This window comes from Pelodiscus sinensis, chromosome 8 (assembly GCF_049634645.1).
Source record: "Pelodiscus sinensis isolate JC-2024 chromosome 8, ASM4963464v1, whole genome shotgun sequence".
In the NCBI taxonomy this organism is placed as follows: domain Eukaryota; kingdom Metazoa; phylum Chordata; order Testudines; family Trionychidae; genus Pelodiscus; species Pelodiscus sinensis.
Window position 1 is genome coordinate 51,856,051 of NC_134718.1, and position 26,300 is coordinate 51,882,350.

The following is a 26,300-nucleotide window of genomic DNA, read 5'->3' on the forward strand; positions in this document are numbered from 1 at the left end:
CAGTTTCCTCCAAGATGTGGTGAACATGGCTCGCTACTGGTACCCTAGTGTGCTCTACCACTGAGCAACAGGAATTATGAGCCTAAGTTTTTAAAAACCAAGAATACGCTATTGCTGTTAACAGAGCCACTTTCACGGAGTGACATTTAGGTTGAGAAGAAAATATTTAAAAGTTGTTTTTATGCAGATGCTCTTTTATAGTTCTGAATATTTATATAAGCTTTGTTAATCATTAATAACTGATATATGCATAAAATAATTGAACTCTTTCAGACAAAAATAAGACTCTCATGCCATTTAGTCACAGGTAGCTTTTCCACTCTGTCAACTTCTGGCAAGCTGGTACTGTACAAGAAAGACAGAAGTGATAAAATTCCATCAATTCTTAGTAGCGGATCAGAGTGACACGGGCAAGATAACACCAACTAGGTCTGAATTTCCAGTCATCTCTTTGACGATGTAATGAATATGACTGAAGCAAGTGACACATAACTGTAGTCAATGTCAATATCTTGTTTCTCCTTGGGAATAAATTATTATTTAGAAGCACAGTGCATCAAATACATCAAGTAGGGATTTAAGGACTATAAAGCGAACAACATTTACAAGGATTCTATCAAGGCTGGTAAGCTTTAGATAGGATTTCTATCTTCTTTAAATATGTCATCATTACCTTAATATCACCACCACTGAAAAAACTGAAAATGAATTTCTGAAGTCTGGGTTATCAAAGTCAAATTCATTGGTTCATTTTGCTCCCATTGTGTATCTGGGGATTCCCTGGTGTACTGGCTCTCATGCCACCCATCCCACAGATTTCCAGAGTGGCTGTTTAATCAGGTGGAGAGGTGGTATAGCTAATGTGTGCTATGTTCTTCCTATTTTCTCTGAGACTTGTTGGCACCTGGCCCAGGATGCTCTAAGCTTCACTGACACTGTAAAGAGAATTAGAGAGCTATAACTAGATCACTGTTGTCCCACTCTGCTGTGTCCAGTGGAAACCTGTCATAGCAAAGATTCTGACTTAGTGTATTTAAAAATACACATTCTAAACCCTTTGGTCCTATAGCACCTTAAACACTTGTGTGATCCCCAGTAAGGGCATATCTAGACTACGTGGAATGGTCGAAAGAGGATATGCAAATTCTGTGTGAATTTGATATCTTCTTCAGATTGCACTTTCGAAAGTGGAACTTTTGAAAGGGAAAGTAATTAAGATGCGGCTTTTTCCGTGAACTGCTCCCTTCGTTAAAAAGCTGCTTTTCCTCAAAAAAGGAGGTTTATGCGGCTTTTCGACAAAGGGAATTTGCATATCTTCTTTTAACTGTTCCCTATAGTCCAGATGAGCCCTAATAATAAGAGAAATTCAGTTCCAGATCTTGATCCCAGTTACACAAGTTTCAGTTTGGAGTAACACAGTCACTGGACATAGAATGCAATAAATCCATCGTAATTGTGAACACAATTTGGTGCACTGACTTTTGGATATAATGAATTACAGGGTTTTGTCTTTTTCTTACAAGAGATATAATGTCAGGCATAAACAATGAGAAGTCCTGTGGCACCTTATAGACTAACAGATTTATTGGAGCATAAGCTTTTGTGGGCAAAGACCCACTTTGTCTTTGCCCACGAAATGTTATGCTCCAATAAATTTGTTAATCTATAAGGGTATGCCTACACTACAAAGTTAATTCGAACTAACAGACGTTAGTTTGAATTAACTTTAATAGGGGCTACACATACAAACCGCTAGTTCGAATTTAAATTGAACTAGTGGAGCACTTAATTTGAACTAGATAAACCTCATTCTACGAGGACTAACGCCTAGTTCGAATTAAGTAGTTCCAATTAAGGGCTGTGTAGCCACTTAATTTGAACTAGTTGGAGGCTAGCCCTTCCTAGGTTGCCCTGGTGGCCATTCTGGGCCAAACCAGGGAAACTCTTCTGCCCCCCTCCCAGCCCCAGAGCCCTTAAAGGGGCACAGTCTGGCTACAGTGCTTGTGCCAGTTGCAAGCCTGCCAGCACCCAGCCAGCAGACCCTGCACCTGGCACAGCATGAACCAGCCACCCGCTGCCACCCAACCCGCCGCCTCTTCCGAGGACCAGGCTGGCGGCTCCCAGGAGCCTGCCCAGGGCCGGAAGAGGCAGGCGCCCGCCTGGTCTAGTGCGGAGATCGTGGACCTCATCGAGGTTTGGGGGGAGGCCTCCAACGTCCACGATCTCTACACTAGGCACAGGAATGCGGCTGTCTAGGGCAAGATAGCTGCCAGCCTGGCCATCAAAGGCCACATGCAAACCCAGGAGCAGGTCTGCATGAAAATCAAGTTGGTCCAGTGAGACCCACAACCCTGAGCCCTGAGCTTAGATCATAAGAACATAAGAATGGCCGTACTGGGTCAGACCAAAGGTCCATCTAGCCCAGTAGCCTGTCTGCCGACAGCGGCCAGCATCAGGTACCCCGGAGGGGATGGACTGAAGACAATGACCAAGCGATTTGTCTCATGCCATCCATCGCCAGCCTTCCACAAACAGAGGCCAGGGACACCGTTCCTACACCCTGGCTAATAGCACTCCATGAACCCAACCTCCATGAATTTATCTAACTTCCCTTTAAACTCTGTTATTGTTCTATCCTTCACAGCCTCCTGTGGCAAGGAGTTCCACAGGTTGACTACGTGCTGTGTGAAGAAGAACTTTCACTTATTAGTTTTAAACCTGCTGCCCATTAATTTCATTTGGTGTCCTCTAGTCCTTCTATTATGGGAACTAATGAATAACTTTTCTTTATTCACCCTCTCCATACCACTCATGATTTTATAGACCTCTATCATATCCTCCCTCAGTCTCCTCTTTTCTAAGCTGAAAAGTCCCAGTCTCCTTAGCCTCTCTTCATATGGGACCTGTTCCAAACCCCTAAACATTTTAGTTGCCCTTTTCTGAACCCTTTCCAAGGCCAAAATATCTTTTTTGAGGTGAGGAGACCACATCTGTACATAGTAGTGAAGATATGGCGTACCATAGTTTTATACTTCCCCTCCTCCTTCTTCCCCTGGCTTCCCCCTTCCAGCTCCCTCCTCCCAGGTTTCCCCCTCTCCCACCCTCTCTCCCACCTCCTTTTCCCAGTCTCCCCAGAGGTTAATCCCCCCTCCCCCAGTTTTGTTAAATAAAGAGAGTTTCTATTTTTGAACACGTGTCCTTTATTTTGTACATCAGGAAGGGGGGGCTTAGGGAAGGGTTAATGGAATGAGGTGAGGGAAGAATGGGGCACAAGCCCCCGATGGGGAGGATTGGGGTGGCTCTGCGGGCTCCTCAGGGTAGAAGCTCTCCTGCAGGGCCTCCTGGATCCTGACAGGGCCTCCTGGATTGACCCCCCCCCCCAGATGGCAGCCTGTGGCAAGTGCAGCCGGGCTGATGGCCGAGTGCTGTGATGTGCTGAGTGTGGACACTCAGGGCACTCCAAGAAAGGACTGCTTTGCTGTCCCTCATCGAGTTAGACAAGCAAGCGGGGAACCCTGAGAACTGTCTGTCCGGAGTGGGGGTCGGGTCCCTTTAAGCACAGCCCTCGGCTAGCCTGAGGCAGCTGCTCAACACTCTAAGTCATAACCTGATGCCCTGCCGGCACTGGTTCCGGCCAGCCTTAACTTTGGTTCAGGGTCCACTCAATGTGGACATGCTATTTCGAATTAGCAAAACGCTAATTTGAATTAGTTTTTAGGTCTAGATGCACTAATTCGAATTAGCTTATTTCGAATTAAGTTAGTTCAAATTAGTGCTGTAGTGTAGACATACCATGAGGGTATGTCTACACTTGCACCCTCTTTCAAGAGAGGGATGCAAATGAAGACATTTGAAATTGCAAATGAAGCCGGGATTTAAATTTCCCGTTTTGGCGCTATTTCAAAATAGCACTATTTTGAAATAACAGACGCTGTTAAGATGTGGTTATTTCGAGAGAAAACCCTTCTCTCAAAATAACCCTTATTCCTCATACAATGTGGTTTACCAGTTATTTTGAGAGAAGGGTTTTCTTGCGAAATAACCATGTCTTAACAGCATCTGTTATTTCGAAATAGCGCTATTATGCAAATGAAGCAAGGATATTTAAAACCTGGCTTCATCTGCAATTTCAAATGTCTTCATTTGCATCCCTCTCTTGAAAAAGGGTCAAATGTAGATATACCCTAAGGTGCCACAGGACATTTCGTTGTTTATGCAGATTCAGACTAACACGGCTACCCCTCTGATAATATCAGGCAGCTCTTCCTACTACTGGAATCCACTCTAGAATTAATCTTAACAGACTTCTTTATCTTTTTACAAAATTTTCCTATTTGGATTTCAATTGTCATTCACTAAGGACTAGACTGTGGCTAGTCTTCTCATGGGTATGCAGTGAGGTGAGATTAATGAACCACATCTTCCATACTCTTGTGCTGCCTCTGGTAAAGGCTACCTAAAATCTCAGACCTGTTGGGAGCTCCTGCCCGATTAATCTTACCTTACAGGTCTACAGAAAGTTCATGAATGGAATAGAAGGGATCCTACTTATTCTGTGATTCTGCAGCTGTAAAATTCATCCAATATTGCAGAACAGTATTCCAAATTCTGGCTGCATCCTGAAGGGTGGCCAAAAGTGATTTGTTCATGCTGGGAGAGTGCAAATTAAAGTACTGAGGACCATCTATCCCTGCTCTCCTGAAATACAGTTTGTAGAGTTATAGTAGCAGGAGATTTACAAGTAAGGTCAAAGATGCAATTTGTACTTAAGAGTAGCAAGTCATTTCTGAGAATCTGTAGTTACAGGACCCTGACTTACTGAAAAAGCATTTAAAACAGCCCCAGAACTGGAATCTAGCTTTGGAAGCGATACTTCATGACATGAACCTCTGACTTCAAAGAATGAATGCTTCAATGATGTCAGAATTTGAGATTGTAATCTATGTTAAAGAGCCTTAAAATTAATGTTTTAAGGGACTATCTTGACTTCCAACAAGTTGATAGTATCAGAGGGGTAGCCGTGTTAGTCTGAATCTGCAAAAGTGGCGAGGAGTCCTGTGGCACCTTATAGACTAACTGAAGTGTAGGAGCATAAGCTTTTGTGGGAAAAGACCCACTTCGTCAGATGCATGTAGTGGAAATTTCCAGAGGCAAGTATAAATATGCAGACCAGAATCAGGCTGGAGATGACGAGGTAGATCCAATCAAGGAGGATGAGACCCACTTCTAGTAGCTGATCTGGAGGTGTGAATTCCAAGAGAGGAGAAGCTGCTTCTGTAGTTAGCAAGCCTTTCGCCGCTTTAACAAGTTGATAAGGGATCTTGAATATTTTTTAGGATATTTGGTGACTTCTCCTAGGCACTGACAATTTAAGTGATGTACATGTATGGGCCCCATGCTCTAAGCTATAATTGCCAGTTCAGAGGTAAATTAACCAAGTAGATCTATTCATCTATCATAGTTACAGAGGAAGATATCTGTTGAAGCCTTTGACATACAATTATGCTTAGAAGACAATCTTCTGATGGGACTATAGTACAGGACAAAAAACTGGAAACCAGAAAGATCTAGTCTAACCTCAGAAGAGATACTCATCTGATGTGCAACACAAGCAAGTTACTACACTTTCATGTGGCTACCCACGTGGACAATTTTAGGAATGTTAAGAAAAATAAACCACTATCTAAAAATGAGTTTAAATCTACCATCACCTCCACAACAACAAAACACAATGAAAAAAACCACTTACTCTCTGAAGATTCTTAATCAACTATCTATTAAAAGTGTTTTTTCTATATATTCATTTCATCTCTGAAATAAGAATTTCAACAATTCTAAAAACAAACTTTTAAAATTTCACGTTTAGAGACAACTTACAATTGTTCTTATACCATATTGCTTTTCCACTTTTTCTTTAAGCTGCTTAAAACAGGCTTCCATTCTCTCATGAAACGGCCTTAGTGCTTCAGTTACTTTCTCTCCATGAATTCGGATACCTTCTGACAGGAATGGAATCTAAATACAATTAGATGACAATGAATTTTCTGGTCTTCTCTCATGAAAGGGAGTAGAGCAAGGGGATCACTACATATACTGTAAGGTTTCTAAGAGTAATATGAGATTTCATGGCATAGCAATAGCATCTAAAGCAGAACATGGTAATTTTTTGTACTATATATGCTTTTATTTTCATTCTGAGATGCCCATAATAATTTAAAATTAATGTATGCATAATTCTGCCCAGCAACTGTGAAGTACAGCTAAATGTATCAGGTTGAACAAATTTCCTTTACTTCATGCATAGCCCTCCCACCCCCCGCAAAAACATATTATAATTTAAATTTGTGTCAAAAGCTAACCAGTGATACTCACACCTCATTGGTTCCAGATCCAAAATAGCAATCACTATTATCCAAGTGAGCCACACTAGTGTGAATTCATTTTTCTTTTTATATCGTTTATATATATATATATATATATATATATATATATATATATATATATATATATATATATATATATTAGAATGCATCTGTGAGTCCATCTGTCTGCCAGTCGTTTGTTCAAGAACACCTCCTAAATGGCAAGAGCTAAGACCACCAAATTTGTTATGCAGCTTCTTCTTATCCTAACTTAAAGCACGGTCAGGGTTTGATTGTGCCAAGAAAATGAGAAGTGCATGAAATGGAACTGTTTTCCATGACATCAAAAGGGAGGGGGCTGATCAGAGTACAGCAATACTACAGAGTGACTAGTGGGGGCAGTAAGTGCAGAGTGACCAGAGGGGTGGATATACCAGCTGGACAATGGCCTGCTAGGGAAAGGACTCTGAACATTGCTGGCCACTGGTCCCGGTAAGCGCTGGACGAGAGCAGGAGAGAATTTTCCCACTGGTCCTGCGACAGTGGCCCTGGTGGGACCATCCCTGGAGCTGGGCAACACAGATTGGATCCCACCTAGGGAACCCAGGATGTGTGTGGGGATAGCTGGAGGCTAGGGCCAGACCACAGACCCTTGATCCCCACCGTACCAGCTGCGGGCGGGGGGGGGGGGGGGAGCAGCTGTAGTGTTATCCCTTCCTCCAGACAAACTTTTCTCACTGCAGCAGCTTGGAGCCAGGTGAGAAGTGCCTCTCCATGATTGCTGCAGCTCCCGCAGGCAAAGCTAGGGGAGGGGGAGCATGGCTGGCGCAGGTCCAGGTTTGTCTGCTTCCTGTACTCTTTAGCAAATTGTGCACTTTTGCCTTGCTCCCTGACAAAGGGGAACAGATAACAACGTTCTTGTACAAGCAGAGGGGAGAGTTGCAGCCTCCCCCCACCTGTATGGTGGGACGTTTGGGGCTAGGGCACTCTGAAGGGGGAGTGTCCCCAGCCAGCCCCTTTGACCTGCCTGGTGATTCTGTCTCTTTTCTGTATGGTTTTATGCATCTCTGTATAATCAAACCCTTGCCTTGCTCTAGATTATAAGAAGAAGCTGTATACTGAATTTAGTGATCCTAGCTCTTACTATTTAGGAGGAACTCTTGAACAAACAGACAGACTCACTCACTCACAAACTCTCTCAAATGTATAGTAGATTCTCACAGCAAAATGATTGGCCAAGTATTATTATATTATTAGTTACAGTCTGTTGATAATACAATAAAAGCATACTGACTGGTTAATAATTTAGGGCACATCTACACATCAGGGCTAAACTTGATATAAGCTACGGAACTTGAGCTATGCTAATTGTGTAGCTTAAATCGAAATAGCTTATTTTGACTTTTGGTGCTGACTACACAGCAGTTATTTCGAGACAGAGCACTCCGACTTCCCTTACTCCTCATACAATGAGGGTTACAGGAGTAGTAGTAAGCAGTCCTCCAGCTCGACAATATTTCAACATTATGTCAAAATAACTGCTTGTCTGTAGATGTGGACTATGTTATTTCAGAATAACATTAGTTATTCTGAAATAACGTTGCTGTGTAGACATAGACTTAGATAGTGTTTTAATATCATGTGCTGCAAAAAGCTCCGGGAGACATACTAAACAGCCACTTACGGCTCTTGAACCTGATTATGTTGGAACTAGACTATTAATATCAATCCTAACAGATTTCATGACAATAAACAGAAGAGAAAAACAACCTTCATAATCTGCTTCTGTTTAACAAATTCTACTTATGAAACCCTGTGTTATGAAAAAAAATACCTTAGATACGATATACACCATATTTGTTAAGTAAACATACAGTTCTACACAGCAAAAGCTACAATATTTTTCATCACAAATTGATTTTGGATTTTTAATAGAGAGTGAGGTTGGGATAAGGTGGTAAGAATAAATTAATCCTCTCTTATAGCTGAAAATAATAATTTATCCAAAAGGCTGCAGTCACAAAATATCCACAAGGTTATATAATTAGTTCATAGTGTGGAGATGTAGCTGACCTTTTAAAATGTTTTGAGAGAGACATTTTCATTCCCACAGCTACACAGGCCTACTATCAGCTTCCTTTATCTCATGTTTAAGAAAAATATTTGCTCTTCCAGATCAGCTCCAGCCTACACAGTGCTCTGGTTCTGAGTCAGATATTCTTTGCAGCAATCAAGCTAAGAGGTTTGTCTTTAATAATTAATAATTAAACTGTAATACTGATTAAAACAGATTTTTCTAATATAACTGATCAGCAATCTAAATGGGCAGACTTATTACTAAGGAGGATAAGAAGTGCACAATTAAATTACATGTGAACAAATTTAAGAAATCTTATCAAGATGAATCCATGAATAAAATGCATTTTGTGCCATTTAACAGAACATGGCTGTTGCTTCTCTTGGCACTCTTAATAATATTTTTACTCTAGCTACTTTTATTCATAATCCATGTGGATTTGTACACAGTAGCAAAAATTAAACATTAGTTTGGTCTTCTTCCTGATTTTCTGTCAATAATAAATGAATCTCGGTTTCCATAGGTCTAAGTTCTGACCTTCTTGTGTGAGTAAGCAAGCAGAGCATTGGCTCCTTTGTTTTTCCTTGCTATAAAAGAATGAGAAGGCTTGGGCAACATATCTTATGGTTTATAAATCTATTTTTTGTAGGTTGGTTACTGCTGTTTGCAGGGGGTGAGGGCTACAGCAATGGTCTATTTCATTGATGTGTTTTGAAGGATTGTCAAGGAGCATCAGAAGCATGAGATGGGCACTTTTTTACTGTATGTATGTATAAAACAAAATAAATTAGATACATTAATGAGAACACTGCAGCAGCTTGACACTCCTGAGAACAATCAGAATGGCATACAGTGCCTCTTCAGCAGCTCTGCAGAGAGACCCCTCTGGCACTAATGGGACCACTGTCTTGTGCTGATCCCTCCAATATCGAGAAACCAGCCAGCAATGCTATTTGACTTATCTGACTTCTTTACATTTGACTTGACCCCAGCCAAACCTTCTCATAGCCCCATAAAGTTGAGGAAGCTCAGTAGGGCCTCCCTGGTGCCATCCCCAAGGGCCTGGAAGAACCATTTGTTTTTTTTCCCTTTTGACAATTGGACTGGGTCAGTTACAGCTCCTGAGTGGGTGCAGCTCATTTTCCTTCCTACTTTCATTTCCATGAATACAGAGGCAGGCTGAGCTCATAAATTCAGCTGGTTCTGTGGGGCATAACTAGGTAGGGCTGAATTCTCCCCTATTTGACAGAGGTGTTAATGAAATGCATGTTATGAATTAATGATAGAAATGCATGATATGAAGCTCTGCACAGAAAGTGAAACATAGGCCTGGCCCAACGGATCTCAATAGGACTGGCTATAGCAATGGCAGCTGGAATGGTCATTAAGAAGATTGCATGGGTTAAGCATTCTCTTTAGTCATAATGGAGACTAGCATATGAGCTGGCACTAGTACATTCAGTTAAACCTATGTGAAGTTCCTTGATGTTCAAAAGCAGCTGCACAAGGCAAATTAGTGGCCAAGCGTATCTGAACTAGGCCAGGTTAGTTGTGACAAAATGAGCAGTATGCACCCATAGTCTAATGATTTTGGATGAAAGGATTTGCTAAGCAAAATTGATAGGCACAGACCAGGGAGAAATGCTTGAGAGCTGTTTTTAAATGAATAGGGCTGAATTTAAGAACTTGGTGGTATCTTTAGTTTGTATTTCTGAAAGTGGAATTACTGTGTGACCATCTCTTTTCAAGGTAACGAGCACCCGTGTACATTTTGTGCATGCACAAACTATACAGAAAATACCTTCTGACTATCATCAGTTTCTCTTCCCAGGGAAACTGACCTACCGCAGGGTCCCAAATCCTTCACTGTATAGACCATCTTTTCTCTCATCCCCCACCCCTGCCAAAGGAGACAAGTAGGTCTGGTTAGCAGTGGTATAGAATTTTGATAATGGGGGTGTGAAAAAGAGAGAGAAAGAGTATGCGAAGGAGGGGCAAAGGGGTAGGAGTTAATTGAATGCTATGTTGTTGCCAAGTTATTTGACTTTGGAGTAATGATCCATTTGCTTATTTATTGATATATTTGAAAAGATTGGTAAGGGTTGCCAGAGCTTTAGATAGTGGTCTTATTGTAATCTAATAAATGATAAAATAAATGTATATTTGAAATTTAAAGAGGGTTTGGGAAAGAAGCAAAAACCAAACATAATACAGGTTGAACTTCTCTAGTTCAGCAACCTTGGGACCTGACCGGTGCTGAACCAGAGAATTTGCTGGACCACGGGAGGTCAATATTGTCTAGCAGCATTACCAAACACTTCCACTGCTTACTGGGCTCTTAGAAGACATTTAGAGGTAAATTACAGCTAAGTAACAGCACAGAACAATGAGACCCCCGGACTAGTGTCTATAAACAAACTTTATGGGACCGTGGGAAACTTGGCCACACCCCCATAAGTGGACATCCAGCTAACTACAATCTTGCTGGACCACAGATGCTGCTGGATCAGAGAGTGCTGGATTAGAGAGATTCAACCTGCATATTTTCCTTAGCCTTTATTTCAAGAAGTTTATCATGGCTCTAGTTGTCTTTATTTCTCAATATCACTCCATGATATACAATCAATAGGGATTCTGGGTTTTGGGTTAAATGGAAAACTACCAAAAAACCCCATGTCAATTCTATTTTTAAAGTAATTTAGCACCTATCAAATGGAAAATTTTACATGAAAGGGATTGTTTTTAAACTTTTCATGTTATATGCCATAATTTACTTTCACCATGATGGAAATGGTATAGAAATAATTCTTTGTGCTGTGTCCTAGTCTTGGTGTAGTCTAAGTATGATAGCTAGAAGTTGAGTAACTACTGCACTGACATGAATTTCATTATAGTCATGTGCTTATGAAACAGCCTATTTCAGATCAAAATGATATAGTCAAAACTACAGGATCTGATTTTTCTAGGATGTGAAAAGGCATAAAATTAAATAAAAATAAACACCAAAAATGAATAAATAGATATCAGAACTATTTACTAAATGTTGACCAGTGCAGTCATTTCCCGTGAAAGACATTTCATAGGATTTTCATGAATTTAAAACAATGTTCAAACCCCAAAGTTTGGATTTTTTTTAAATTTTGTTGTGACTGTTTTACACAGTAGTAATTTGGATTAGTAGCTTGAAGTACACATTAACAGAAGACATCAGATTAAATGAAAACACTGAAAAGTGAAGTTTTCGTCCAACATTTAAGTAAAGCATGGGATGCATCACTGAATTTTTCCACACATATTTTCATCTCTCTATATTTCCACCCTGTTCTGTAAAGTCTTCTTCAAAGAGTAGAGCCAATTTCAGACTCACCCTAGAAGGTGTTTAGGAATGAGGCCTTAATCTTTGCTCCCACCCAGAGCAAAAATTATCCTTCAACTAAAGAGTGTCCATTAAAAAAAATTACTTTGTTTCCAGTGGAGCCTATTCATACAAATTACTTCAAATACAAATTACTTCAAAAGATAATCATCCTACTGCCAACACTTACATTTAAAAAAATAAATACTATACACATTTTTTAGTTTTCACTTTCCAAATGGAAGGCACCAACCCTCCCCTGAAGAGGTTAATTTCCAAAAGACAAATGAGACAAAGGGAAGGGGAAGGGATGTAACAATACATACAAAATGATCATGGAGGTAACTGGAAATATTCAGTACCATAATGTTTTAGTAACACAATCATCTACATCAAGATATCAGATTTCTAAGCATCTAAAATACACTCAACTGAGATACAGAAACCTATTTTTTAGGAATTGGACAGGGATTGCGAGCTTACTGTTTCATATTGGCCAACAGATACCGATTGCTGACTTGGAGATGAAGTCAAAGCAGTGACTTAGTGACAAAAGACTCTATGCCAATGGTGGGCATGTAGCCCATAGGAGTTCTATGTGTGGCCCACAAGACATTTTCTTCACCATCGTCCATGTGCAGGGTTACTAGATTCCACTAGTTTCAGTCCCTGTAGTGGAAGAGCAAACGTGTTCCCTGGATGAGGTGGAGTTTTTTCGGGATACCTCTGGTATCCCGAACCCCCTCCCCCCCACAATCTAGCTGTACCCTTAGTATTTAAAAGTTTTCTTTAACTTGCCACATTTTCTATTAAGTTATGCTATTTGAAAATATTTTCAGAAGTGTTTTAGGTATCATGAACAATTTAATTTAATCTGGTAGTTTCAAAATTATTCCTTTAGCTTTTTGATTTGTATCACTTAATGGTAACAGCTTCAAAAATGTTTGTGTAATCTCTTGTCTTTAAGTTGCTTAACTTGCATTACACTTGTAACTAAATAATACAAAGAAGATTGTGAGTATTTTTAAACACATTGACAAAACAAAACTTGCATATTTTAATCCTGCATTTTCCAGTGCTTATTCTTATGTTAACTAGCCAATTAGCCCGTCATAAGACGGGATTTTCAGAGGTCTCCTCTACGTCGGTCTTCTCTTCTGAGCCTCCTGTCTCTCACTCCATCTCTCTCTCTCTCCTTCTCCTATTGCCTCCCCCTCTCTCTCTCTCAGCTCTCCTCCGTCTCCTGCCTCTCTCTCTCACTTCTCCTCCCCCGCTTGCCTCTCACCTGGGGGACCGTGGAGCCCAAACAAGTGTTTGGGCTCCACACTCCCCGTGCTGCATGGGGAGCGTGGAGCTCAAACTGTCGCTTTCGCCACTTGCTCCCACGCGGCAGCCTGAATGAGCGGTGCAGAAGTCAGCCGAGCACCACGGTGGGAGGCAAAGGGGGGCAGTGTGGTGATTTTCACGGCTAGAGGGCGGTGCCTGGAGCTGCTGTCACACCACACGTCACTGCCCCACCCCCTTTCGCCTCCCGCCGTGACGCTCGGCTGACTTCTGCGCCGCTCAGCTTGGCCGCTTTGGCCCCACACTCCCCATACAGCATGGGCTGCCCAGAGGGAACAGCCAGCATTTCAGGCAACAGCACCCCCCAGAGGGAATAGCCAGCATTTCAGGCAACAGCGCCCCCCATAGGGAACAGCCAGCATTTCAGGCAACAGTGCCGCCCAGAGGGAACAGCCAGCACGTCAGGCAATAACTCTGCCCAGAGGGAACAGCCAGCATTTCAGCGTTACAGACTCACAGACATTGGGCTACTATATATATATAATTGATATGCTATGTACTTGTTTCAGCAGGATGATCCTTGTTTGGAATAAAGTGTGTTCATGAGCACCAATAAAATTCATTTTTAATATAGTCATTAGGGGCAATGATAGTGTGGGAATGAAGTTACTCTCCTGGGATCAAATTATTTTCCTCTCTAGAGCCTGAACCCGCTAAAACCCAATCTGCTGTAAAACCTTAGGGTATGTCTAGACTGGTGTGCTATTCCAGCGTCCCTGTAACCCTCATTCTATGAGGGTTAAGGAATTTGTCAGAATAATGCCAAATTTTAAAAATAGGCTCTTTTGACTTAGACTCCGAATAAGCTGTGCAATTTGCATAATGCAAATTGCGTAGTTTATTCTGACAGAAGGGTGCTGTCTAGACCAGGGGTGGGCAAAGCCACACTGTGGGCTGAATCTGGCCCACCTAGGGCTTTGATCTGACCCCTTAGCGCAGCGTTTCCTAAACTATGGTCTGCGCCGCAGAAAAAATATGCCTGGCCTCTGCGTGCCTGGTGGCTGCCGGCCCTTAGGCCGATTCGACCCATTCGGTTGAATCGGGGCCCACGCCCCTGCACCCGGAAGTGCCGGCGAGTTAAAAGCCGGGGTCCTGCTCCACCACTATGTGGAGCTGGGTCTCTCCCCGGCTCTGCCTGGAGCGGGCCCTGGATTCCCGCCCCCCCTGCCAACTCTCCCGCACGTCCTCCCACCCCGCCCCCAGAGCATTCCCCTCAGCCCTGGACGTCCCTGCTGCACGCAGCTCCTCCTCGCCGCCTGCCACCCATGCGCGGCGTTGCACGTGGGCGGGGAGGATGCCCGGGCATGACGTGACGTCACGGCCTGGGGTTTTGAAACCTGCGGGAGGCACGTTGCGGGGCCTGGATGGCTCTGGGTTCGGCCTCCGGGGCCTGAGTGTGGACTCTGGCCCCGCAACGTGGAAGAAGAAGACAGGGAACCGGCTCATGCGGCGGCGGAGGCGAGGAGAGGGAGAGGGAAAGGGAGGGGGGGGGAAGAGGTAGAAGGAGAAGATGCTTGGGTGGGTGCTTGGGGGAGTGAAAGGCACCAAAGGACAGAGGTGCAGGAGAGAGAGACAAATGCCAGGGGGCGAAGTGCAGACAATGAGGGAAAGGGCAGGAGGGGAGGTGTCAGTGGAAGGGGGGACAAGTGATGCTAGGAGAGGAGAGGAGAGGAGAGGAGAGGAGAGGAGAGGGGAAGGCCACCGGGGGCTGGAGGGGGAGGTGCTGGGAGAAGGCTTGAAAGAAGGGGTGGGCATAAGGAAGGTCAGGATGGAGCAAATCATGTGTGAGGGCACAGAGGGGCAGGAGGGGAATGGGGCAGAGACTGGTGAGGGTGTCGGTATTAGGGAAAAAGAGGGAAAAGGGAGGCACCTGGGGGGTGCAGGGCTAAGGAAAGGTGCAGGTGCCAGGGGATTCTGGGGTGAGGAGGAGGGGAGAGTTGGCCACCGGAAGCAGCACTGGATGGGGGAATCAGGGCAGGCTGGGGAGATTGGGGGACTGGTGGAAGCAGGGCTGCCAGGGGGTATGAGGGTGGGGGCAGGGAGCTGGCTGGGGAAGATGTGGGCGGGGTGGGAGAAGCGGCCGCTGGAAGGAGGGCTGGACGTAGGCAGCGGGGCTGGCCAAGGGAGATTGGGAGGAGAAGCGGGGGAGAACTGGCTGCCTGGGAGGGGGTTGGGGGAAGTGGGGCTGGCCAGAGGCGCAGCAAGGGGAGCAGGGGGGAGGAATGAATCGGCCTGTGGGGAGTGGCACTGACCCGACCCCGTTCCCCCCTCCCCTCCCATCCACAAAGCATGAGTTAGTCCGGCACAGGGATTCTGCTGCCCCCTCCCCCCCACAACCCTCGAGTAGTTGCGAACTGTCTGGCTGGTAGACACACTCATGCAGTCTGAGCACATTTACCAGCCAGGCAGTTCGAAACTACGAACTGATAAATCTAGTAATAATACAACTTACCTACTGAGAAAATACCAGACATGTTATATGTCTGGTATTTTCTCGGTTTGTTTTTCATGTGTTTATATTTTTTGGCTGCAAAAAGCAGAACTGAAAAAAAAGGGTTCCAATTAAAGTAAAAAGTTTGGGAAACCCTGGTCTAACCAGCTTTCTGTCTGTCATACAGCCTATTTATCCAATCCATATTCCTTAACTTGCTGGCAAGAATATTGCGGGTGACCATATCCAAAGCTTTGCTAAAGATGGCACTGGGAGATTTGGGAGGACCAGAAACAACTTATTTGAATATGCATCATTTGATTAATGAATATGCAAATATGCAAATGAACATTACTGGTTCTCCAAAAGTTCGTGAATGGATTTACTGGTCCCTGTGTCAAAAAGTTTGGGAACCCCCGCCTTAGTGCACTGTCTGGCAGCCGGAGCCGTGCGAGCCCTTTCAATTACTTCTATTTAAAGGGCTCATGCCTTTCAGTAAGAAGCCCCAGGGAAAGTGCAAGCCCATTACATAGAAGCAGTTGAAAGGACTCCCATGTCCTCAGTTCCAAGCAACCCACTAGCAGTGAGTCCTTTAAATAGCAGGAATTGAAAGGGCTTGCAGCTCCTGTCTCTGGCTAACGTGATGCCTGGGAGCTGCAGGGGATGTGCAAGTCCTTTCAACTCCTGCTATTTAAAGGCTCCACCCCTTCTGTCCGAGGCTCTGCCCTTTCCTTCCAAGGCCCTGCCCCTTCTGGGGCAGGCTGCAACCACTTCAAAAATTTCTGAAGTGGCCCCCGCACAAAAATTATTGCCCACCCCTGGTCTAGACACACTCTTAAAGGAGACACACAAAATCAATACAACTTTCCCAGACTAAACAAGTGTTTGTTCTGCAATAGTTTTCTGGCCTTCCAAGGATTCTGAATTTATATCTTTGGTTTCTACTACATCTAAAATTGAATCCTCTGGAAATTTAAACTATTCTATTTATAAGAAAGACAGAGCTGAATATAAAACACTATAATACACTTTATTCAGAGTGAAAACATCTTTAGTCACATCTCTGGATTTTTTTATCATAAAATTATTCTGAGGCCAATGAAAACTATCAGAGTATAGCCTTATAAAAAAACTAGACTTTGGCTTCCTATTTTTCCTGAAATTTATACTTTGGAATACATAAATTCAGCTCTTCATAGAGGTATAATGGTACTACATTTAATGCATAGGAATTAGATATGTGTGTCCTTTTCCTGGTTCATTATAGATATCTGTGTGACTTCTTAAGTTATTTAATTGTGTTTCTGCTATGAACAGTTATTGTAAAAATGGAATTGTGGAACTCTACCATATCTATATCTATCTATATATTATGATATACAATGTATCGTGGTAATGAGGCAAAGGCTTTACAGAAAGCATTGTCTCATGTATTATGCACTTTGTATATACATGACTTTAATTGACTGACATGCACAGTACTACAAGACACTACATAAGTACATCTCTGGTTGCAGAAAAATGATATGCTATATAAGTTATTATCTGACAAAACAATAAGTGATTATGTAAATAGATTACATTACAACATATCTGCCAAGGGGCCAGACTTGCATTTGAAAAAGTAACCTAGCCATTTAAATTCTGCATATTAAGCTGTTAGGCTTTCATACTCTCAGCTTAGTTTTTAATAGAATTTTTTATTAATTTAGCACCATATAGGAAAAATTAGAACTGACCAACACAGTCCTAAGTTACTGAGTCATTTGAAAATGAGGGTGTATTTGTAGCTGTAAATTGGTAAGAGGCGAGACTGTAATATAAAAAATGGGTTAATAATGTTAGTCACTTGTGGGATTATCAAATGACAAACTATGTCAGATTTCAAAAGATGAACTTTAGCTCATGTTCCAAGACAGTCTAAATGCCACAGATATGTATACACTAGGGTAAATGGTTTGATGTCTGAATTTTGTCAAAAGTGACAGCAGGCTGCCTTTGTATGCCACTTGGCCCAGGAATAATTTGAATTAGACAATATACCTGCCATGCTATGAGGTCCTTTAATTTTTCTATCTTTTCTTGATCTTCTGGATGATCATACATGTATTTTTCAGTAAAGAAAGCCTAATGAAGACAGAAAATTACCAGTTATTTCAGAAAATGATTGAACATTTACTGTCTAAAAAGGCTTTTAGTTATGGCAAAGGAAAATGAATCAAACCAAGATTTTGCTACAAAATATCAGTAATAACACATCTACAAATACATAATTAAAATAAATTAATGACAAAGAATTTAATAGTGCCTGAGATCATGACATCCATCCTTCGGAGGTAATAAAGTAAGGGAGGAATATTATTATATTTTGCTCAACATCAAACACTCTGGTCAAGCAAGAAGTACTGCTGAAGGCGCCTGCTTAGTTTTCTTCATCTAGACTTGTGGGTATTATGTCCAAGTGTGGCTTTTGGGGGTCTCCAGGAAGATTAGTTAAATCTTGAAGACTACGGACATATTGCAGCACTACATGATTTAGATTTCCCAATATTATACATCAGTGTCCAGTGGTTAAGTGTCTTATGTAAGTAAAGTAGAACAGAGATATTAGCATTTGGAAGAGTTTTTCCAATCATAGGTCAAAGAGTGCAAACCACATGCTCTCTGTTATCTTACATAAACTTTATTGCTTATGTACAGCAGTTTGTAATGAATAGGCACCAATACAGTTTTACATTTTCACCATTTTATGCTAAGCCGTTATGTGTATATCTTTATCACACTATGTCTGTGATAAGCACTTGAAGTCATTCAAATATATTTGGGATGGACTGTATATTTAATACATCATAATAATGCACTTCCACTAAATTAATCCCAATTACTTTTTTAATCATAGATTTTAAGGCAGGACGATCATCCAGTACTACCAGTTGTGAAACATAGGCCATGGGATTTCATTCAGTTATTCTTGCATCAGTTCCAATAAATCTCAATTGAACTATAGCATGCATTTTATAAAGTCATTAAATCTTCATTTAAATCTTTCCAATGATGGAATCCATCACAACCCTCAGAAAATTGTTTCAATGGTTAATAATCCTCACTGTTAAACCTTAGAGTTGTTTCTTGTTCTTCAACCCCCAGAATTCCTTCATAAATGTCACCCCTTCCTAACATACTCAAGACATGGAAAACTTTAGCTTTTCAAAAATAAATCTATAGCGTTTGAGTTTACACATGCATACCACATACACGTGATTAGATTCCATGACCAAACAGATATAGAAATCAAGAACACAGGTAATTTTGAACCTACCTTTTCATAGTTTGTGAACCCTCCCATGACAGCAGGATCCACAATGCCATTAAGTAGCATAGACAGGGGATTAATAGGGAGATCTGCATCATTCAAATGTTGTTGAACCATATTATTGATCTTATCATTTGTTAATTGCATGGTTTCTATTGCATTTTCCAGGGGACTGATTTCAACCTAAAAGAACAGCACAAAAATAAGTTTTAATTACTACTCCGATAGTCATGTAGCAGGTCCCACTTGTAAAGTTTGCTTCCCATCAAACTGTCCCAAAGATAGCCAATAGATTTTAGAGCACAGGCAAAATTTTAGACAATTGTTACAAAAAGGTACTCTTTATACTAAACAAGATACATAGTGCCAAAACTGCAGTAACTGATATGACATAAACAGATAAAACATTTACTATTTTTCACTGTTATAGCATAATTGCTGTATAGGCCAACGCTCTCAGAAAGATCAAGCAAGTTTAAAAATCCGGCATTGCTTTGATAGAGCCCATGTGAACTTCAAATGAGATACTAAGGAATATTATGCACATGAACAATTATGAACAAACAGCTCTTTGTGGAAAAACAAGAATGATCCAGTTAACGTTATGGTATAAACTTCTTGGATTGGATTGTTCTTTCATAGTGGACTTTGATGACATGCTCTTCAGAAATTCAAATATTATATGGGGAGAAGGCACTACTGCCTGGCTAATGCAGTAACTGTTTTGGTAGCCTCTCAGGAAGTTGTATTAAAATATGTTGTAGAAAAGCCATTTGTAGTACAGGCAGTCCCCGATTTACGCGGATCCGACATAAGTTACGAACGGAGCTTTTCTCACCCCGGAAAACTGGAGCGGCGGGATGCCCAGATGCGCTACAGTCCCACCGCCCCCGTCCTCCAGGGCGAGAAAAGCTGCTCCCTGTCTCTCTGGTCTGCAGGGAGACCGGGAGCAAAGCCACGGAGCACGCCTGCAGCGGGACAGCCCGGGCGTGCCCGGGCTGTCCCACTGCGGGCGTGCTCCGCGGCTTTGCTCCCCGTCTCCCTGGTCAGCAGACAAGGGAGACGGAACAAAGCCATGGAGGACGCGGGCAGTCCCACCACCCGCATCTCCCTGGTCTGCTGGGAGGGGGGGGGGAGTGCAGCTAGTGCCCCCCTCCACTCCCAGCAGACCAGGCTTTTCTTGCCTACACCTGGGGTAGAGCAGCTGGGGCGCTGCCGGGTTGGTCCCACAGCGCCGCTCCTCGGCGCTACTGTACCAACCCGGCAGCACCCCAGCTGCTCTGCCCCAGGCGTCCTGATTCAGCCGCTGCTGGTCAGTTTCAGCAGTGGCTGAATCAGGACGCCTGGGGCAGAGCAGCTGGGGTGCTGCTGGGTTGCTCCAGTATCGCCAAGGAGCGGCGCTACTGGAGCAACCCAGCAGCACCCCAGCTGCTCTGCCCCAGGCATCCCCAAGTCAGCCGCTGCTGAAACTGACCAGGGGCTGACTACAGGAAGCCCGAGGCAGAGTTGCTTTGCCCCGGGCTTCCTGGAATCAGCCGCTGATCAGTTTCAGCAGCAGCTGACTTGGGGATGCCTGGGTTTCTTAAGTTGAATCTGTATGTAAGTCAGAACTGGCATCCAGATTCAGCCGCTGTTGAAACTGATCAGTTTCAGCAGCGGCTTACGCCAGTTCCGACTTACATACAGATTCAACTTAAGAACAAACCTACAGTCCCTATCTTGTACGTAACCCGGGGACTGCCTGTATCACATTAGTCCAGCAGGTAGCACGGTCTTCATCCTATCTTAGGTAATTAAATCAAAAGCATGCTTTCTTCCATGGTCCAAAGCTAGTGCATTTTTTAAAGCAGGGGTCCTTAATAATGTGAATCAGTTCTTAATATAGAGAGATTGCCTCCCACTGAAATCAACTCCCATCATTTGGGATCAGATACCATCCTTTTGGCAACTGCAGCAGTTACATATATAAGTAATATCTGGAAAATATTTAAAATGTAACTAAAATACATACTAATGTGATTTAATACAATTTCTAATGAAAGCAAGCTTTTTGCAGACCACCAGCAGGTCTTATGAGTACCCGAACTGATCCACTCACCACAACTTGGAAGTCTCTCAATTAAAGAGTGTTCCAAAAATATTGTGGTGGGAATGGAAAGGGTAGGGGGAGCTTAATTGGTACCTGTTAGGAAAATGCAAGAGTAGAGTTGATTACACTCTAATTTACATAAACTCTACATAAATGAAGCACTTCTAACTAGCTATCAGTTGCTTAAAATGCTTCTGAGAGCCACTTATAATCAAATTTCTTTAGTTGTCACTCTTACACCTGCTATTTGATTAAATCAAGTCTGTTTTAATTATTTTTAGAAGTGCGTTTTGAGCATTATTTTAGAATTCAAGATTTCATGACAAGTGACTCTATTTGTCTGCTACATTTGTGCACATAAACTTTTAAAATGAACTCTGAAGTTGTATTCAAACCCAAAACCTCATTTTCAAAGTTATGTTCATCCATCATTACTCAGAAACACCAGTATAGGATCTGAGATTCCAATTAGGATTTCAGAGAACAAATTCAAAATATTTAAATACAACAACCTGCTTGCAGATAATTTATGGACCAAAAAATACTAGTAAGAGTGAAGTAAATCATTTCAAATAACAAAGGAAATCATAAGCTGTTATTACTTTTTCACAAAAATAATACATAAATAAATGTATCTATTAAATCTCTCTAATTAATGGTATTTTTCTTGTTCTATCAACAACCTATAAAATGTTCATTGTGTTCTATAATATACCCCAGGAATTTATATCAGGAATTAAAATGTTGTGTTATGCAGTTGCAAAATTTGTAGTTATGATGCTAGAGTTTTACCTGATATGAATGTTTCTGAATAACTTATAACTGCTTTTATAGTAAATATATCCTACATAATAGGTCAAAAAGTCATCCTTTGCTCTCCTCTAACATTAAGTCTCAGAGGGATAGCTGTGTTAGTCTATAATTAAAAAAACTTAAAAAAAACAATGGTCCTATAGCACCAGGGGGTATGTCTACACTACAAAGTTAATTCGAACTAACGGACGTTAGTTCGAATTAACTTTGATAGGCTCTACACTAGCGCTCCGCTAGTTCGAACTTAATTCGAACTAGCGAAGCGCTTAGTTCGAACTAGATAACCTCACTTTACGAGGACTAAGCCTAGTTTGAACTTACTAGTTCAAATTAAGGGGTGTGTAGCCCCTTAATTCGAACTAGTGGGAGGCTAGCCCTCCCCAGGTTTCCCTGGTGGCCACTCTGGCCAACACCAGGGAAACTCGTCTGCCCCCCTCTCGGCCCCAGACCCCTTAAAGGGGCACGGGCTGGCTACGGTGCCCGTGCCAGGTGAAAGCCTGCCAGCACCCAGCCAGCAGACCCTGCTCCTGGCACGGCTCGAGCCAGCCACCTGATGCCCCCCAGCCCTCCCCCTCTTCCCGGGACCAGGCTGGTGGCTCCTGGGAGCTTGCCCAGGACTGCAAGAGGCGGGCACCTGCCTGGTCCAGTGCAGACATCGTGGACCTCGTCCATGACCTCCGCACTAGGCACAGGAAAGGGGCTGTTTAGGGCAGGAGAACTGCCAACCTGGCCACCCAGGAGCAGGTGTGCACGAAAATCAAGGTGGTCCAGAGACCCCCGACCCTGAGTCCTGAGCTTAGAATGGCCGTACTGGGTCAGACCAAAGGTCCATCTAGCCCAGTAGCCTGTCTGCCGACAGCAGCCAACCCTAGGGACCCTGGAGGGGATGGACCAAAGACAGTGACCAAGCCATTTGTCTCGTGCCATCCTTCTCCAGCCTTCCACAAACTTCGGGCAGGGACACCACTCCTACTCCCTGGCTAATACCACTCCATGGACCCAACCTCCATGAATTGATCTCACTTCTCTTTAAACTCTGTTCTAGTTCTAGCCTTCACAGCCTCCTGCAGCAAGGAGTTCCACAGGTTGACTATTTGCTTTGTGAAGAAGAACTTTCTGTTATTAGTTTGAAGCCTGCTACCCATTCCTTTTCTTTGGTATCCTCTAGTCCTTCTATTATGGGAACTAATGAAGAACTTTTCTTGATGCACCCTCTCCACCTCACTCGTGCTTTTATAGATCTCTATATCATATCCCCCCTCTATCTCCTCTTTTCTAAGCTGAAAAGTCCCAGTCTCTTTAGCCTCTCTTCATATGGGACCTGTTCCAAACCCCTCATCATTGTAGTTGCCCACCCTCTCCCACCCTCTCTCTTCCCCTCTCCCACCTCCCTTTTCCCAGTCTCCCCCAGTTTTATTCAATAAAGAGAGATTCTATTTTTGAACACAATTGTCCTTTATTTTGTACATCAGGAAGGGGGGCTAGGGAGGGGTAAGTGGAAGGAGGTGAGGGAGGAATGTGGTACGAGCCCCCGATGGGGAGGACTGGGCTGGCTCTGCGGGCTTCTGGGGGTGTAACCTCTCCTGCAGCCCCCCAATTGGCCCCTCTCCCCAGATGGCAGCCTGCGGCAAGTGCAGCCGGACTGATGGCCGAGTGCTGTGATGTGCCGAGTGTGAGCACTCCGGGCACTCCAAGCCAGGACTGCTTTGCAAGCGGGGCACCCCTGAGAACTGTCTGTCTGGGGTGGGGGTCGGGTCCCTTTAAGCACAGCCCTCGGCTAGCCTGAGACAGCAGCTCCACATTCTACATCCTCATCTGATGCCCTGCCGGCACTACTTCTGGCCATCCTTAACCCCAGTTCAGGGTCCACTCTGTGTGGACATGCTAGTTCGAATTAGCAAAACGCTAATTCGAACTAGTTTTTTAGTCTGGATGCGTTAGTTCGAATTAGCTTAGTTCGAATTAACTAATTCGAACTAAGTTAGTTCGAATTAGCGCTGTAGTGTAGACATACCCTTAGAGACTAACAAAAGTATATAAATAGTATATATTTATTTATATGTATATACAAATCTATAAATAATATCATGACCTTTCGTGAACTTTGTGCCCACAAAAGCTCATGATACTATTGTTATATATATATTTTTATTGCTACAGGACCATTGTTGTTTATTAAGTTTTTTTATCCAACATTAAGTTAATTTTGTTTTTGCCTCCTTCATTCAATTGTGACTAATACTTGCTTACAAAAGGTTTATAGAAAGAGCTCCATTAGAAAGATGCAAGCACACTTCTCTCAGGTGCACAACACACGTTCAAAGTGGATGAAATGGCCTGCTGTCAGACTGTGTTCTTAACTCAGGAGGTGAAAGAAATTTCATCAGATATGCCAGGTTTTACAGACAACAATTTTTGCAACAGAGAAGGTAAATGCTATCATTTTATCAATACAAAATTCATAATAAAAATTCAAAATGGTTTATTCAGTTGCCTAATACTGTCAAACATCACATTCATATTCTGTTACTATAGATACCATAGTCATTTTCTCCATTACTTTTGTTCATCTAAATACAACTGTCCAACAGAATCTCAATGGAGCAATAAAATGGTTTTTAATTAATCATATGCAAATTGTTCTTTCCTGAAAAAAAAAAAGAAGCCTCACAAGGGAGATTTAAAAACTGCAGCAAGTAACTATGTTTTCATCGCAACTTAAAAATTACAGCTATCTAACAGTAATTTAGTATTTAAGGTATTTTATAGATATATTTTATATACATATTTTTAGGGCATGTCTTCACTATGGGCTTGATCGACAGAGCAGTGATCGATCCAGTGGGAGGGTCAATTTATCGTGACTAGTATAGATGTAATAAATTGACTGTCTATCGCTCTCCCATTAACTCTAGTATTTCACCAAAATGAGAAGTGTAAGGTGAGTAGATAGGAGAATTTTTTCTGTCAACCCAGCGTAGTATGGATCCCATGGTAAGTAAATCTAAGCAATCCTGATTTGAGTTACAATACTAATATAACTCAAATTGTGTAGCTGAGATCCACCTGTCTTGTAGTGTAGACCTGCCCTTAGGTATAAGCTAGAAAAAAAAAAAGAGGTACACTTTTTTTAAAATTTTTGGTGAAGATTTTAGGTCATAATTTAGCTATCTTTAATAAAATATATTCAGAGACAAAAAAAAAATTAATCACAAATAATATTTACAGAAGAAACTTAGCACAAATACTTTAAGTACAGGCAGTCCCCGGGTTACGTACAAGATAGGGACTGTAGGTTTGTTCTTAAGTTGAATCTGTATGTAAGTTGGAACTGGCGTCAGCCGCTGCTGAAACTGATCAGTTTCAACAGCGGCTGAATCTGGATGCCAGTTCTGACTTACATACGGATTCAACGTAAGAAACCCACGCGTCCCCAAGTCAGCTGCTGCTGAAACTGATCAGCAGCTGATTCCAGGAAGCCCGGGGCAAAGCAACTCTGCCTCGGGCTTCCTGTAGTCAGCCCCTGGTCAGTTTCAGCAGCGGCTGACTTGGGGACGCCTGGGGCAGAGCAACCCAGCAGCACCCCAGCTGCTCTGCCCCAGGCGTCCTGATTCAGCCACTGCTGAAACTGACCAGCAGCGGCTGAATCAGGACGCCTGGGGCAGAGCAGCTGGGGTGCTGCCGGGTTGGTACAGTAGCGCCGAGGAGCGGCGCTGCGGGACCAACCCGGCAGCGCCCCAGCTGCTCTACCCCAGGCGTAGGCAAGAAAAGCCTGGTCTGCTGGGGGTAGGGAAGGGGGGGCACTAGCTGCACTTCCCCCCCCCCCCCAAGCAGACCAGGGAGACACGGGTGGCGGGACTGCCCGCGTCCTCCACGGCTTTGCTCCGTCTCTCTGGTCTGCTGACCAGGGAGACGGGGAGCAAAGCCTTGGAGCATGCCCACAGTGGGACAGCCCAGGCGCGCCCGGGCTGTCCCGCTGCGGGCGTGCTCCGCGGCTTTGCTCCGCGTCTCCCTGGTCTGCTGGGGGGAGCTCCCCCCCAGCAGACCAGGGAGACGTGGAGCAGCTTTTCTCGCCCTGGAGGACGGGGGCGGCGGGACTGCAGTGCATCTGGGCGTCCCGCCACTCCAGTCCTCCAGGGCGAGAAAAGCCCCGTTCGTAACTGCGGATCCGACATAAGTCGGATCCGCGTAACTCGGGGACTGCCTGTACATATCTTCCGTTAGATAAGTTACAGTTAATATATCCAATTCCTACTTTTAAAAAGCAATATTTTTGTGGTCTTTATAAATTAGGGTTCTCTACATAGACTTGACAGAATTTTCTCTTTTTTTCAATAATTACAACAGATAATATTTTTATTTTTAAAACTTTTTATCAGCATTTTTATAATTGTGCAAAATCCTTGGTTTTAAGCATTTATTGAAGTTTTACTCTTATTTAAATTTTCACAGTTGTGGGATGCTATGGAGAAGTCAGAGAACAGGACAGGTCAGATTGAAAAGCTTCGCAACTGTT

General features: G+C 43.1%; 1 protein-coding gene across 2 annotated transcripts in view; it reads right to left on the minus strand.

The window, feature by feature from the left end:
* DOCK1 (dedicator of cytokinesis 1) overlaps window positions 1–26,300 on the minus strand; it is a 572,428-nt gene that overhangs the window by 45,033 nt on the left and 501,095 nt on the right. For both annotated transcript variants that reach the window (XM_075935276.1, XM_075935277.1), the window contains exons 45-47: window positions 18,889–19,065; window positions 17,613–17,696; window positions 5,878–6,015 (exon numbers count right to left, since the gene is read on the minus strand). In XM_075935276.1, coding sequence (XP_075791391.1) covers window positions 5,878–6,015; window positions 17,613–17,696; window positions 18,889–19,065 — 399 coding nt within the window. The remainder of the gene's footprint in view (window positions 1–5,877; window positions 6,016–17,612; window positions 17,697–18,888; window positions 19,066–26,300) is intronic.